This window comes from Leishmania donovani, chromosome 30, assembly GCF_000227135.1.
Source record: "Leishmania donovani BPK282A1 complete genome, chromosome 30".
Lineage (NCBI taxonomy): Eukaryota > Euglenozoa > Kinetoplastea > Trypanosomatida > Trypanosomatidae > Leishmania > Leishmania donovani.
In genome coordinates, this window is record NC_018257.1 from 750,547 (window position 1) to 764,912 (window position 14,366).

At 60.4% G+C, this 14,366-nt stretch overlaps 5 protein-coding genes and 1 non-coding gene across 6 annotated transcripts; 4 read left to right on the top strand and 2 right to left on the bottom strand.

Annotated features, from left to right (window-relative positions):
• Positions 1-810: 810 nt before the first annotated feature.
• Positions 811-1,752, top strand: LDBPK_302070 (hypothetical protein, conserved; the record flags this gene model as incomplete). The annotated part of the gene is made up of 1 exon (XM_003862871.1): positions 811-1,752. One exon carries the CDS (start codon positions 811-813, stop codon positions 1,750-1,752), a length of 942 nt encoding a protein of 313 aa, XP_003862919.1.
• Positions 1,753-2,824: 1,072 nt separating this feature from the next.
• LDBPK_302080 (hypothetical protein, conserved) lies at positions 2,825-3,451 on the top strand (the record flags this gene model as incomplete). Its single annotated transcript, XM_003862872.1, has 1 exon — positions 2,825-3,451. The coding sequence occupies one exon, from the start codon at positions 2,825-2,827 to the stop codon at positions 3,449-3,451; it is 627 nt and encodes a 208-aa protein (XP_003862920.1).
• Positions 3,452-4,213: 762 nt separating this feature from the next.
• Positions 4,214-5,869, top strand: LDBPK_302090 (hypothetical protein, conserved; the record flags this gene model as incomplete). The annotated part of the gene is made up of 1 exon (XM_003862873.1): positions 4,214-5,869. One exon carries the CDS (start codon positions 4,214-4,216, stop codon positions 5,867-5,869), a length of 1,656 nt encoding a protein of 551 aa, XP_003862921.1.
• Positions 5,870-9,652: 3,783 nt separating this feature from the next.
• LDBPK_302100 (alcohol dehydrogenase, putative) lies at positions 9,653-10,852 on the top strand (the record flags this gene model as incomplete). Its single annotated transcript, XM_003862874.1, has 1 exon — positions 9,653-10,852. One exon carries the CDS (start codon positions 9,653-9,655, stop codon positions 10,850-10,852), a length of 1,200 nt encoding a protein of 399 aa, XP_003862922.1.
• Positions 10,853-11,341: 489 nt separating this feature from the next.
• Positions 11,342-11,413, bottom strand: LDBPK_30tRNA1. Its single transcript has one exon. It is a non-coding gene; the product is annotated as a tRNA-Thr (tRNA).
• A 366-nt stretch (positions 11,414-11,779) lies between these two features.
• LDBPK_302110 (hypothetical protein, conserved) lies at positions 11,780-13,690 on the bottom strand (the record flags this gene model as incomplete). The annotated part of the gene is made up of 1 exon (XM_003862875.1): positions 11,780-13,690. The coding sequence occupies one exon, from the start codon at positions 13,688-13,690 to the stop codon at positions 11,780-11,782; it is 1,911 nt and encodes a 636-aa protein (XP_003862923.1).
• Between the last annotated feature and the right edge of the window lie 676 nt (positions 13,691-14,366).

Genomic DNA, 14,366 nt, shown 5'->3' on the forward strand with positions numbered 1-14,366 from the left:
GGCACGAAGGTCAAAAGAAAGGGCGAATCTTCGTGTGCGTGTGTGCGTATTGATGACCGCGACGACGCTCACGGGATGCAGTTTCGTGCGTTCTCTTTATAATCCTTCAGTTATTGTTGGTGTTGCTTCACACGACGGCATGAGACGCCCTCCATTTGCGAGGGCACGCAGCGTACGCGGCAAACAACATGCGCAACAAGAAAAAATGAAGCAGGCGCCTGCTGCATGTACGACTTCGGTCCTCGTCGCCCTTTTACCTTCTACGTCACTCATCCGCCTCTTCCACTGCGCCCGCCTCTCCACCTTTCCTTCTATCCATTGACCCTCTGACGAGTACGGCTACTCACAACTCACGCAAATGTGCGCCCACACGCGCTCAACGACGGCATGTGCACTGCTGATGGATCTCTTCTCGGCCATCATTTTTTTCTTTCCATTCCCTTCCTTTCTCCTGTCCCTGCGCAAGTCCATCAGTTAGCGTAGAAGGGCTGTGCTTGCAGCGGACTGGGCCGAAGCACAAGTTGACTGCGTTCGTGTGTGGTTGTCGGTGCGGCACTCATCCCGCTCTCATCATCGCTTGGACGCACTGCGGCTGCCACTGCTGCTTGGCGCCTCTCTCACCCTCATTAGACCTCTGTTTTCTCTCTCCTTCCGTTTTTTTTTATGTTTTGCTTTGCTGGCCGTTCGATCGCTGCCTCATAGACGCGCACACTGGGAGGCATATTTTCTCTTATCCAGTGTGTATGAGTGTGAGTCCGCTTCTGGCTACCCCTGCCCCCTTCTCTGTCATGAACCGCGACTCCCGTCGTCATGAAGTTCACACATCGAGAGATCGAGGATGACCGCAGGAAACCTGTCGGCTCCCTTTTCATGCACCTCATAGACAGAGACTCGATGCCGTCGCGCAGTCATCGCAACGCGGCTGCGCAGAAGATGAATACGCATAGCCTGCCCAACACGGAGCTGTCTCTCTACGCACAGGATGCGCCGCAAATCTCGTCAACACCAGTGCGGGGCCGGCGCCACTTTCCCAAGCAAGACCGCCACGTCGACTGCAATAAGGCGGAGGAAGTCCGCCCCTCCAGGGGCGTGCGACGGGGCGCCACTGCTAACGGCAGCATTGACCACATCGGCGGCGACATGACCCCACGAGCCTCGACGGAGGTATCGATGCCGCGGCAGCGGCGCTACGTGCCTCCGCCAGCGCGAAGCTCTACTCACCGCCCCTTCTGGTTAGGCGATGACGAGATCGTTGCCAGCGCCCGCTGCCGCCGCGGCGCTGGGAGTGCAGCGCGCTCGGTTTCCGTAGGCAGCCAATCGTTTTCGCGCAACAGCAGCACCGCCGACCATTTGACTGTCGGATCGTTGGTACCCTTACCAGAGAAACCGGTCGAGAAGCCCGTGCCGCCACCGCTTCCGATTAAACCCCGCCGAAAGGGGGTTCGCATGTTTCCGGGGCTGCGTTCCCGCAGCGCTGACAATGCGCGCCGAGGTATCCGGATGGTGCAGCCACAACCGCACTGGCGCTCTGCCGCAGACCGGCAATGGGACTTTCTGGAACTTGGCGTTGGCCGCCGCGAGACACCAGCGCCGCTGTACCGGAATGAAAGTCACATCGACGTCGGCGGTCCGATTATTGTCCGGGAGGGGCCGTCGACGCCGATACAGCGGTGGCGTGGTGGCCGACGCTACGGCGGCACCCCCGTCCGCCGTACGTTTGACATTATCACAGGTCGGCCGCTGGTGTACTGAAAATGCAAGGAAAGGCGGGCAAGGCGGTGCTTTCCATATCGCCCCCTCCCCTCCTACTTGTGGGCCATGACCGTTGGTGACAGAATTGAGCGGCTCACTGCCTCCTTCTTCTACTCACTTTACCTGCACCGCTCCACCGCCATGAAGGCGAATGCGTCCGCGCGCGTCAGCGCCATAGAGTCGATGCAAACTCCTCTGTGCATCATACCCTCTGTGTTTTTATCTCTCTCTTACCTCTTTTTTCTCGGTTGCATGCCGCGTCTTGTGTTCTTCCTTTGCGGGCATCCGTTGTGTGGTGCTGCTCATGTTTCCATGCGCGTGGCCGCCCGTTTTCGCGTATTGGAGTCGCGCTGCTGCACAACTCCAAGGAGCCGAGGGATGATGCGTCTTTTGTTGCCTTGGTTGTTTGTTTGCGTGCGAAGGGCGCCTTGCGCATCTCAGGAAACGCGCGGCTTACTTGGCACTGCCGCGTCTGTGCACCTCTTGTGCGCGGCCTCTTGCTGGCCTCGGAAGCGATTTGTTCTTTGCTCGGCCTCGTGACTGGTAAGCCATACACATCGTGTCTAGGTTCCTCTACAGCATCACAGCCAATTTATTCCTGCGATGTCTTCATCTTCCCTCCTCCTCCCCCCGAGCTCCCTCTCCGGTGTGCGCATGTGAGTGTGGGCGTGCGCCGGTGTCTCGGCGTCTTCGACGTCGCGTCGAGCCGAGGTACCGCACTGGCTTGCTCGCTACCGCCCTCCCCAATGGAGGTGGGCTAAGGCGGCGTTCGTGCGTCTAGCGGTCTTTCCACACGTACGAGGGATGTCTTCGCCCTTTCTCGCACTTATGCAGCACTGTCGGCCTCACTGCTTCTCCACCCTCTCCGCCCGCTTACGATACCGTGCGCCTGTCGTGTGCCTAAGTGCCACGATATCCATTACTGTGCGCACCCGACGGCAAGGCTGCTTTGCTCTTTACTGCTTGTGCGTGGTGAAAGCAGCGCGCGTGTGCTGCCTACTTCGGCCCTGAGCGAGACATATTCCCGTTCTGCCTTCTCTCACACCCTCACATACGAAAAAAAAAAGACAAAATGGTCTTCTACTTTACGCTGACGTCGGACCCGTCCGTCATGTGCTACATGGGCCGTGACAAGTACGAGAACGAGGAGCTCATCAAGTTTGGGTGGCCAGAGGACCTTTGGTTTCACGTGGACAAGCACAGTAGCGCGCACGTCTACGTGCGTCTGCCACCTGGCAAGGGAATGAACGACTTGACCCCGGAGATTATCGAGGAGTGCTGCCAGCTCGTCAAGGAGAACAGTATCGAAGGGTGCAAGCTGAACGACGTCCGCATAGTCTACACACCATGGAGCAATCTGAAGAAGACGGGTGACATGGCGGTCGGCCAGGTCGGCTTCCACAAGGAGGAGCTGCGGCGCTACCACACCATCTCCAGCAAGAACCGCTCAATGCTCAAGGCGCTCGAGAAGACGCGTGTGGAAAAGAACGACGTCGACTTCCGCAAACTGCGTGAGGATCGCGATATGGAGGAGCGCCGCAAGCAACGCGCCGAGAAGGCCGCTCGGGAACAGCAGGACAAGCTAGAGCGGGAAGAGAAGAAGCGCCAGGAGGATTTGCGGATGTACAAGGACGTGATGGACGAGAACAACATGCGCCTCAACACCGGTGAAGTGCCGGATGAGGACGACTTCATGTAAGAGGTGAAGCGAATACATAAGCAATGCGATCTATATAGAGAGAGGGCGAAAAATGCGTGAGCGGTACCAACGTGGCGGCAGTCAGCGGGGAAGTACACGCACGTGCACGCGTGCCCGGGGTTGATTGGTTTGCACCTTCTCAAATACCACTTTACGCTGGTTTCGATACGAGCAGCCTGTTTGCGTGTTGTCTGTCTGTAGCTCGGCGCTACTGTCGCGCTTTCCTCTTTGCTCTTGAGCGCATGACGCTTGCTGGTAGTGTGACTTACATCACTCATACACGAGACGCTCATGCACATGCTGATGTGGCACGAGCGCCAAATCTCTGCATGCTTATACTGCTGCGCGAACCATACAAGAAAGGGTCTTGCCCCAAAAAGGCACTGCTGCCGCCTCACCCTGCCCAACGTATGCATCCTTGTTATCGTTCAGAGTCGCCATCTATCCTACTCCTATTCCTCCTGCTTGCCGCTTGTGTACTCACTGTCCTTGCGCGTGGAAGTGCGTGCTTCTTGTGATTATGATATCCACAGCGCACATCCCTACACGCACACACTCGTACGGGCACGACCAGCGAAGGTACGGATCTTCTTTTTTCTCGTTGTGCTGTCGCGTACCTCTCTGTGCTCGTCGACCACGCAGCTCGTCCCTCTTTACCGTCGCCTTTGCTTGTCATTTCTGCCCGAAGTGTCGGCCCGCATCAGAATGCGTGGGGTGGCAGTGTGTCGTGTGGGCACCACGGCTACATTGTGCTCTTCTTCCATGCTTGCTTCGCCCTCCCTGATGTCGGTAAACCGAGCCCTTCGCACTAAGGTTGGTATCAACACGAGTGAGCGTCTGCGCGCCGCTGAGCGGGATGAGCCAACCACCAGCTCTGCACGGCCGCCGCCGTCGGCGATGGACCTGTCGTACATTACGGGCAAGATGCCCGACACCCTCGCAGCTTACCAGACCGAGCGTGCAGTGTGGTCCGCAACGACGTTCCGGTCGGCGTGGAGCAAGCTGCACAAGGCCTACGCGTCCTTTCTCGAGACGGACCCGGCGCGCGCCGCAGAGCTGCGGGCAAAAGATTGGCAGGGCCTCGCGCTGTACAACGCGTACGCGGAGACGTTGCATCTTATGTCTCTCCTCCCCGCCACCCTGCGCACAGCCATCACGCAGCACCCCTCCTTCGATTACACTGAGGTGGAGGAGTTGTTTGTACACTTGGGCCAGGACGTCGAGGTACGCGGCAGTGGCGGGTGGGTCATTCAGCTGCCGCCTCCGACGACGGCAGACCTGCAATACCTCGTGAAGCACATCGGCCGCTTTGGCGCCGACGGCCGCGGTTGTGTGGCGAACACGGCACACCGCGCTTCGGCCTGGCGCGGCCGCTTCGGCGAGGCGCTCGGTGTGACACTGCGAGTGGGGCGCTATGTGCCAGGTGCAGCCCGCGCACTTTTGCCGCTCGCACAGCGCGGTAGTCTTCTCATTCTGTCCAAAGCGGGTATGGGCAAGACAACTCTCTTGCGCGACCTCGCCGCCGCGCTAGCGCAGGAGCCGGGAACGCCGCGCGTCACGGTCGTCGATACCTCCAACGAGATCGGCGGCGACGGCCCCATACCTCTGCCCTACCTCGGCCGATGCCGTCGCATCCAGGTTGCCCGACGCGAGGACCAGGGCCGTGTAATGATGGAAGTGATTCAGAATCACACGCCAGAGTATCTCATCGTGGACGAAATCGCGACGGAGGAAGAGGCGGAGGCTGCCTGGTCTATATCGCAACGCGGCGTTCATCTGATCGGCACGTGCCACGGCGAGCACCTTGAGGGGCTTTTACAGAACCGTGCGTTGAACCTCCTCGTCGGTGGCGCCGCGCAGGCGTTTCTGAGCAACGAGGAGCGGCGTCTGCGCAACAAGACAAAGAAGACGGTGCTGGAGCGGCCGTACAGCTCGCCATTTTCCTTTCTCGTCGAGCTGCATGCGCGAAACCGAGGCCACCTCTACGTGGACGTAAACAAGGCGGTGGATCTGGTGCTCGATGAGCAGCCCGCGCAGTTGAACGCCGCAGTTGGCGCCGCAGTCGAGCTCAGCGCACGCCTTCCGAGCCGAGTGGAGAAGCTCTTGCGGTTGCAAGAGGAGAGAAAGCGGAAGCTCACATATGTTGCAGGCACGGACACGAACGACGACGAGGTTGACGAGGAAGACGATGGCACGGCGACATTTTCAAGTGCGACCCGGGGCACGGTGTACGAGGACGGCTACACGCTGCTGACTGACGATGGTAAAGATCCAGAGAGCAACCCCAGCATTGCCTCCTCGACGTATGCGGCGGCGAACCATGCAAGTGGTCGCCGCCCACACTGGCAGGCCGAAAAGCAGCGGCGACACCGCAAGACGGACGAGGAGCTTTACAGGGAGCTGAAAGGCTTCTTCTGAGATGGCTGCCTCTTGGGCGCCAAAGACTGCCCGGTGCACGAATGCGGGCGGGCGCACCACGTGATGAGAGAATGCTGAGGTGACGAGGCGTTGATGTGGCTTAAAGGTTTCCATAACGGCGTCACGCATAACTCGGAGGCTGTGCGGCAGCGTGCGTCCGTGTGTCTGTTGGATCGCTCCGATCTGCCGATGATGCCTTCTCTCTCTCTCTCTCTCTCTCTTCGTTCTTTTTTTTTATTTGCTCACTTCTCACCCAGCATCGCGCCTTGCTCCCTCCTGCGCACACACGTCGGCCCTGTTTCCAAGGACGCCAGGCAACGTGATGCCCTCCCCTACCTCTCAAGTAAGAGAGAGAGAGAGCCGTTCCGACTCCTCGACCGCTGCGCCCACCCCAGCTTCCCTTCTGAGCGGTTCCGCTGTCTTATTTCGTCACATCAGCACAGTACTGTTTACGAGGGGACACACACTCCTCAGTGGACGATATCCTCAGGGCCCAGTGGTGCACGGACTCTGCGGGGGAAGAGAACTCAGGCAGCCTCCCCCGCCCCTATGTATCCCCTGCCGATCCCAAGCCACGTCTGATGTTGACAGGGTCCAAGTGCCGGCGGCGTAGGGAGGCCGGAGCGATGTATTGCTGCTGATGTCGGCGGCCAGGTGATGGACAGTGTTCTGCTGGAGCGAGCGGCGACCGTGCACACGCTTGTGCCATCCACATGATGGGCAGAGTGTCAGCCTGGCTCGAGCGCAACCTATCACCCAGATCCCCTCGCACTGGCCTACTGATATGTGTGTGTGTGTGTGTGTGTGGGAGGGCGGGAGGCCTGAGGCGCGTGGGGTGGGTGGAGTTTAATGCCGGGGCCGTGCTCGCAGGGTACCTCGTCAACGAGTGCACTGCGCTAGCTGTACATACGTTTTAGCGTTGTTGTCTGTGACGGCATGTGCGACCCGCCTTCCCTCTGTGGTGCGCTTTCGGGGTTTTTGTGGTGGCCAGTGCCAGCGCGAGGCACTCTCATGCCCGCGAGTTCTCGCTTCTGCGCCGCTGCGGAGGACTTGGCCTTTGCGGACCGATTTGACCACCACGGCACGGCACGGTTTACAGGTTGTTTTGTGGGACGGGTCATGACCAAGCGGCGGGCATCGCTGGCGGCGCCGGGTCATATGCCTGTGCTGAGTGGCCAGCGAACGGGACTGCGCAGTGGCCGCGTGATGCCGTGTTGACGTCTGCGTGGCGGCGTCGGCGGTGTGCCGTGCCGTGGTGTCGCTATGGCTTGCACACGCCAGGTGTTCGTCAGTGGGTCAATCGTGTGGTGTGGTCCTCTCCCTGGCCGGCCGGGTCGTCATCTCGTGTCGGACACCCGGCGGCGCGAGCCGGCCCCCGCCCCGATGGCGTGTGGGCTGCGTGCGACGCTGCCTGGTGTGTGATGGAGAGCCTCCCGTGCCGCGAGGTGACTGTTAGGTGTGCAGCCCGACGTGGTGTGTATGAGCCCAGCTGGGACGTGGCAGCACAGCCGCAACGCCGCTGCTGCGCCTTTGCCGTTGAGAAGAGGGGGAGGGCTTACAGCTGTGCCCGTGTCGTGCTGTGTGAGCACAGAGACGCCACCGCCTCGTGCTTTTTTTCTCTTGCTGCAGCGGAGTGTGGAAAGCCTGAGACATTCAGTGCCTTGCAGAACGCAGACTTGCAGCCAAGATTCGTCGCGGAACCGGGCCAGCCAACACCGTTTGACGCCACTCACTCCGCTGCAACGCCACTGCATACAGCGCAGGCCAGGACCAGGATGCCGCTCGACGTCACCGAAACGCCGCAAAGACATAAAAAAAGGAGTTGGATATGTATACCCGTTGAATCGCCGACACCATGCTTAGTGAGCTGGTGCGAACGCCACCCTGACCTCAAGTCTCTTCGGCGCAGCGCCAGCTCAGACCTGTACGCCAGCACCGAGCTTCCACCGCCCTACCCGAGGGCAGGCTGTGCAACCTCTTTGTCTTCCTTTCAAAGAGTGTGGCGGGTCGGGGACCCCCTGATACGGTTATGAGGTGGCCGGCATCAGAAGGGAGAATGGATACGTTGAACGGAATATATAATGCATACACACACAGGTGTGTGTATAAGATGTTCATTACCGCGTCGCGCATGCGACGTGGGTGTGATGTGGGAATGCCATGCCGCCGCTACGTAGCTCTTCTCCCTTCTCGTCTTTCTTCTCTCGGTACCGCACGTGGCTGCTTTGTTCTTGGCCGTGTCCTCTTGTCGCCGCGTCTCCGACCTTCATGTAAGCGCGTGTGGTGCCGTCGCTATTCAATCCTGCTGCCGGCGCAGAGACAACGAAGAGCAAGAGGGCCGATTCTTTGCAGCAGCATGTTCGCACAACTCGGCCGCCACCCGGTATGTGCTTCGTGCCGCGTGCTGCGTGCATCAAGACCTGCGTGCCGCTCTTCTGTCCGCGCGGTGGCATCGTCGACGCGCGTGTGCTATGCGTTACCGAACAAGGGCACCGGCGCCACTATTGCACCCCCTCCCTTCCAAGGCGAGGCGTGCACGTATCCACCTATCTCACCCACTCCCGGCGCAAGTGACACGGTCTCCATTGGGCAGCGCTTGTACTCTTTGACCCAATTCTGCACGAAGGTCTGTTTGGGTCCCAAGCGTGACGATGCCGAGCTGGAAAGACTGGCCACGGAGGCCTGGAATTTGCTGCAGTCCATCTCGGAGGAAGAGGTGGAAGCGCTGCCTCTGCGCGATGTGGCTGAGATCGTCGTTGCGTACAACCACTTTTGCGGCTTTTGGGCGAACGGGTTGAACGGCCCTGCGAGGGCAGTCCGAGACGGAAAGTCATCGGGGCAGGTATCCACGTCGTCGTCGCAGTTTGGCGTAGATGAGCAACCACAAACTTATCCGATCATGGAACGCTTCGATGTAGCATCGGGCAACGGTGAGACGCTGTTGAATAAGGCGGTGCCACAACCGCTAGATGGGTGCGAGGTACCGGTGAGGCGTGCAAGCCCCCTTGACGAGATTCTGGAGTTCTAGGTGTTACCCTCACGCATGCGTGCGATCTTTGGCGTAGTGAAGAATATTCATCTTGGCCATGAGTTCTTTTGGTGCTTGGCTGTTGGCGTCTGCCCTCTGTACTCTCTCTGCCGCAAGAAAGGTGAGGGGAAGTGCGAGCGTTGATTCTGTGTACGCGTCGCCGGTGCGGCACGCGAACCCGGAAGAAAACATCGCTGATGATTGCGGGTGAGGTGGCTTCTCTCTGTGGTTGTTTTGCCGTGGCTGGGTGGCCGGGTCGTGCGCCGCATGGCAACGGTGTTTCACTGTAATTCTGCAGGGCACCACTACAGGAAGCGCATGTAACAGCAGCTGTTCCTCCCCCTACGTGTTAATACGTGTCTGCGCCTGCGTTGGTCGTACTGTGAGCCGTGGTGCCCAACACTGCGCCATGGCGGTGCTCTTCCTCACCGTCCATTGCAGCAAGGGAGGGCAACCGCTATTCTGTGATGTTTCCTCTTTCTCTCTTCATGCGCCGTGTGCGCCTCCCTTTCACGCCGCCCCTTCGCCCTTTCTGTCGGTTTCGCCACTGGCACGCGTTCGCCCCCTTTTGGCAGTTCATGTGGTATGCACGCGGTTTTGTCTCCGGCTCCATTCATCGGGCTTTCTGCCGCTGCATCAACGACTAGACACATCCCGCGCGACCCACACAGAACGTCGCTCTGCACTTCGCCCTCTCTCGCCTGATCGTCGACCTCCTCTCGTACCTCGTGATGCCGGTCCCATTGTATTGGCGGATGGCGTGCCGTTCATATCAGTTCACCATATGCGCGACAAGCTACCTGCTGCGTTGGCGAGCGCCAGCAGTCACCCAAGGCTCCGGCGCCCTGGCAACGTTGCCGCATCTGGTACGTGGGGCGAGGCTAAAGCGGGGGCTTTTGGTCACAGATGCAATGATCATGAAGCTTGGCCTCGTCGACGACTTCATCGACGAGATGAAGAAGCAGGGCGCCGAGCTGGCCATCTACAAGGACGTTTTGCCCAACCCCACCATCGACATGGTGGAGGAGGCCAGTGCACTGTACAAGAAGAATAAGTGCGACTGCCTCGTTGCCGTCGGTGGCGGGAGCGTCATGGACTGCGCGAAGCTGATTGGCGTGCGCCAGGCGCGCCCCCGCACCCCGCTTCCGTACATGCGGGGCCTCCTCCGTGTTCTGTGGCCACTGCCGCCGCTCATCGCCGTTCCTACAACGGCGGGAACGGGGAGCGAGTGCACGATTGCCGCTGTTGTCAGCGACCCCGCGAAAAAAGACAAGCTTGTCGTCATGGATCCCTTCCTTACTCCCTCCCACTGCGTGCTCGACCCGGCCCTGACAATGACACTGCCCAAGTTTGTGACGGCCACCACCGGCATGGACGCCTTGACGCATGTTGTGGAAGCGTACACGAACGTCTTCCACTACCGCACCGTAGACAAGGCGGCACTGCGCGCCATGGAGCTGCTCGCCAAATACCTTCCGTGCGCGTACAAGGACGGGAGCAACCTGGAGGCGCGCGAGAAGATGCTGCAGGCGTCGTACCTCGCCGGTCTCTCCTTCACACGTGCGGGTGTCGGCAACGTGCACGCGGCGGCGCACGCGGTGGGTGGGCTGTACAATGTGCCGCACGGCTACGCGAACGCCGTGATTCTACCGCACGTGCTGGACATGTACGGCAGCGCGGCGCACAAGTCGCTCGCTCGGCTTGCTGAGGCAGCAAACATCGTTGGTGGCAACGACGCCGAGAAGGCGGCGAACTTCATTTCGTGGGTTCGCGAGATGAATGCGCAGATGCAGATACCAACGACGCTCGGCGCCAGTGACTCGCGGTGGGTCCCTCAGGAGGAGGACATCCCCTTCCTCGTAAAGCACGCCGTCATCGAGGCGAATCCATTCTACGCCGTGCCGGTGATATTTGGAGAGGAGGAAATGACTGAGCTCTTCCGCCGCATCATGTGAGAAATTGTGCAGTGCGTGTATGCGCACAGAACGGGTAGGCGTGCGCTAGCAGTTGGTGTGGTGCTCGAGACGTGCTCACGCATCCCTTCACAGAAGGCGCGTCCTTCCTTTTCCCTTGCCGCGTTACGTGAACCTGCTGAGCTGTTCGTGTAGAGAGGTGTGAAGAGGGTGTCTCGGCAGTTTTGCTCATATATCGAAGATGTTTGCTCCACGAAGAAAATATATGATACGTATGCCAAACCCTTCTGTTTTCCCGCGTTCCCTCCTCGGGCGTCTGCTCGTGGTGGGCCGCATTCCCATCAACGGATGGCCGCAGGCGGGCGCACCGACTCGGTCTCGCCTTCCCCCGAAACAAAAGGAACGTGTGCCTGGGAAGGGGGGGGGCGCCAAAGCCGCCTCGCGCGCGCCTGCGGGATGGAACGGGGAGCGCGCGTGCACCCCACCGCCTTCCTCACCCAGCGGCCCTACTTCCGGTTGGAAGAAAAGATAAGGCCACTGCGAGAATCGAACTCGCGACCCCCACTTTACGAGAGTGGTGCACTGCCACTGTGCTAAGCGGCCAGCTGTTATTATTAGGCATGCCACAAAGAGCCACCAAGACAGGAAAGCCCCGCTGAGCGGTGGGGGCGGGGGCACGTTCCTGTGGCTGCTTGCGCCGGTGGTCCGGGTGGTTTTTGGTTTAGGGAGGTTGGGGGGGGGTCGGGGTTTGAGGGCGTCGCGAGCATCGGGCCCCTCCCCCCCTCGTTTTCTGCGGCGTAGGGCGAGCGCTGGGGGGGGGGGCGATATACGGGTGAAAAAGCGCGGCCGGCAACGCGGCGACTCGCTGAATTTCTCATACGATTGCAACATGCCTTCTATGGTCGGTGAGCTGCGCTCGAGAGAGAGACAGGAGGCATTCATGGTACAGGGGAGTTCTATAAACGAGGCTTACACGTCGCAGTCAGACTTGAGGTAGTTAACGTCGATCGCTTCAGGCAGCTGCACCTTGCCAGCCTCGCTACTGATGGACTGCACCGCCTTGAGCGCCTCCTCGACCGGCTGCAGGAGGGCGCTGCCGTCGACGATGCGGACGTCTTCGTAGGCTGAGATGGTGACCGGCTCCCACGCTCCAAATGCACGCTGCGCGCTGCGCAGTAGCGCGACGCAGGTGCTCGTGTCCGCGACGCCGCCGCGATAGGCAGCGACCGGCCCGTCGGCGTCTTGCACCACCTCGCTGACAAACTGAACCGTCGCAGTGATGCGGGAGAGGGTATCCTGCAATGCCTGGAGATTCTGTTGCGCCTTTTGCTGGCACTGCTGCTGCAGGTTTGCCTCCAGCGCGTCGAGCCGCGCGCGCAGCCGCGTGAAGCTATGCGCGATGTCGCTGCGGACTTGCTTGTGCGTCTGCGACACGTCTGTCTGCGCCGCCTCGAACAGGTCAAAGACACTCTTGATCTCCTGCGAAAAGGTGATGGCGTTCTGCACCCACCGCTCCAACCGTGGCGCCTCCTCGCGCGTAGCCTGCTCGATCGGGACGCAGTTCTCTTGCGAGTACCCGTCGTAGTACAGACAATGACTGCAGAGCAGGCGCTTCTCCGTCGGCGACCAGAACTCCACCGTCTTTTTCGAATGCACCGCGCACTGCAGATCCTCGCTGTTCCGCGACGACCGGCTCGCCGGGACGAGGGCGTCATTGCCGCCGTTGATCGTTCGTCTCGCTGCGGGCAGGGCAGCAGCAGCGGAGGCAGATGGAGAAGGCGACGCTGCCGGCGCAGGAGGGGCACGCGACGGCCGGCCGTTTCCGACTGCCGGCACGGTATCACCCAGGCGGCGTGTCACTACGACCGGCTCCAGCGTGCTGACGAAGACGACGAAGCGGGGCATCAGCTGATGCATGTGGCACACCGCCACGGCGTTGCGCGAGGGGATGTGGAAGGCGTCGAATCCGGCTTCCTCCAGCATCTCGAGGCATTGCTCCATCGAAAAGCGGTAGAGGTTTGCGTTGAGGTCCTGCGCCTCCTCCTTGGTCACCGTGCGCGCTTTGCCAACCGCCACGTCAAACGCCACCAGCCCCCACCCCTCGCGAAACAGTTGCTCGAGCTCCTGCGCCGGCGCGGCGAGCCGGGTCGCATCCTTGTCGTACAGAACCACAGCACTCGAGCACAGTTCGTCCGCGTCATCTTGATTCGACAGCCCAAAAGGCGCGCCCGACACGCACGCCTTTTCCATCTTGCGCAGCGTCGCGGGACTGCACAGCTTCCACAACAACTGCAACTCCGTCGCCGGCGGGGCGGCGGCGCTGCCGCGGTGGCTTGCCACATGCATGCGCGAGACGCGGTCCAACAGTGGACCCCACGCCTCCGGCGAGGCCTCAACGGCAACAATGCCTTCGGTCAGCGACACCTGGTACTCCGCCCCGCTCTGCGCGCCGAGCTTTGTGAGCAGATACTCGGCCTCCTCCTTCACTTTCGCCGGCGACCGCCGCGGCGGCACGAACGAGTCCTCCCGCAATGCTGTGCTCAGTGTGGAGTGATTCGGTGACGTCTCTGCTGCACCGGTGGCCGGCAACGTCGCCCGATTGAGCGCCGACGACGGCGCAGGTGAGGAGCTGAGCCGCGTGCTCTCGGCGTGACGCCTCGAGAATGGGAGCGCACTCCCGCTAATTGTGGCTGCCGGTGTCGCTGCCGCCGACAGGCTCCTTTGCCACTCCTTTGCCAGCGAGGCGATCTGCAGCGGGGTAAAGGCGTTCATATTCGCCACAAGGGTGAGGAAGGTGTCCTCGCTGCAGTACACCAGGTCACTGAGTGTGTAGCCGGAGCCCTTCAGCTTCTCCGTAAAACGTGCCCAGAGAGCGGACATGATGGTAGGTGGTGCTTGGGAGCGCACAACGACGGGCTTTTGGAGCAGACAAGACAACAGTGACGTGTGCGGATGGGTTGTGACGATAGTGGATTAGAAAGTGTGAGCGGAGCCCACCCACTTGTGAAGACGTGTTGCTATTTTTTTTTTCCTATACTTCGGCTATTTCGCGTGCAACGGATGGCAGAGAGACCGAAGAACCGGAACGGATGTGCCCCCTGCTGGGCGACAACGAGCAAAGCGTGAGTGCCCAACAGACGGGTGATAGATTAGGCGGGGAAGCGAACGTCGAGCGTGCGGTGGTGGTGGGGGCCACTTCTGTGAGCGACGCCACCACAATTTGTGGCGCTGGGCGAGACTCGTGGTGATGATGACGGTTGCCATAGCACACGAAATACGTGTGCCGACGTGAGGGAGGGGGGGGGGCAAGCAGAGCAGAAAGAAGAGGGATAGAACGTGATAAGGACAGCCTCACTTGCAACACAGAGAGGCCCAATGACCGGAGCAAGGTAGAGAGGCACCATCCCTTCATGCAACAAACGCAGGCGTCGCCGTGCCGATCATGCAGCACTATACCACAATTGCTGCTTTCTGGGTCGACAGCGTTCACCCTCCTTTTCGTTGTCGTTGCCGTTTTGTTGGTTTACTTGGCTGCTGACGGTTTCGTTTTTTGCCG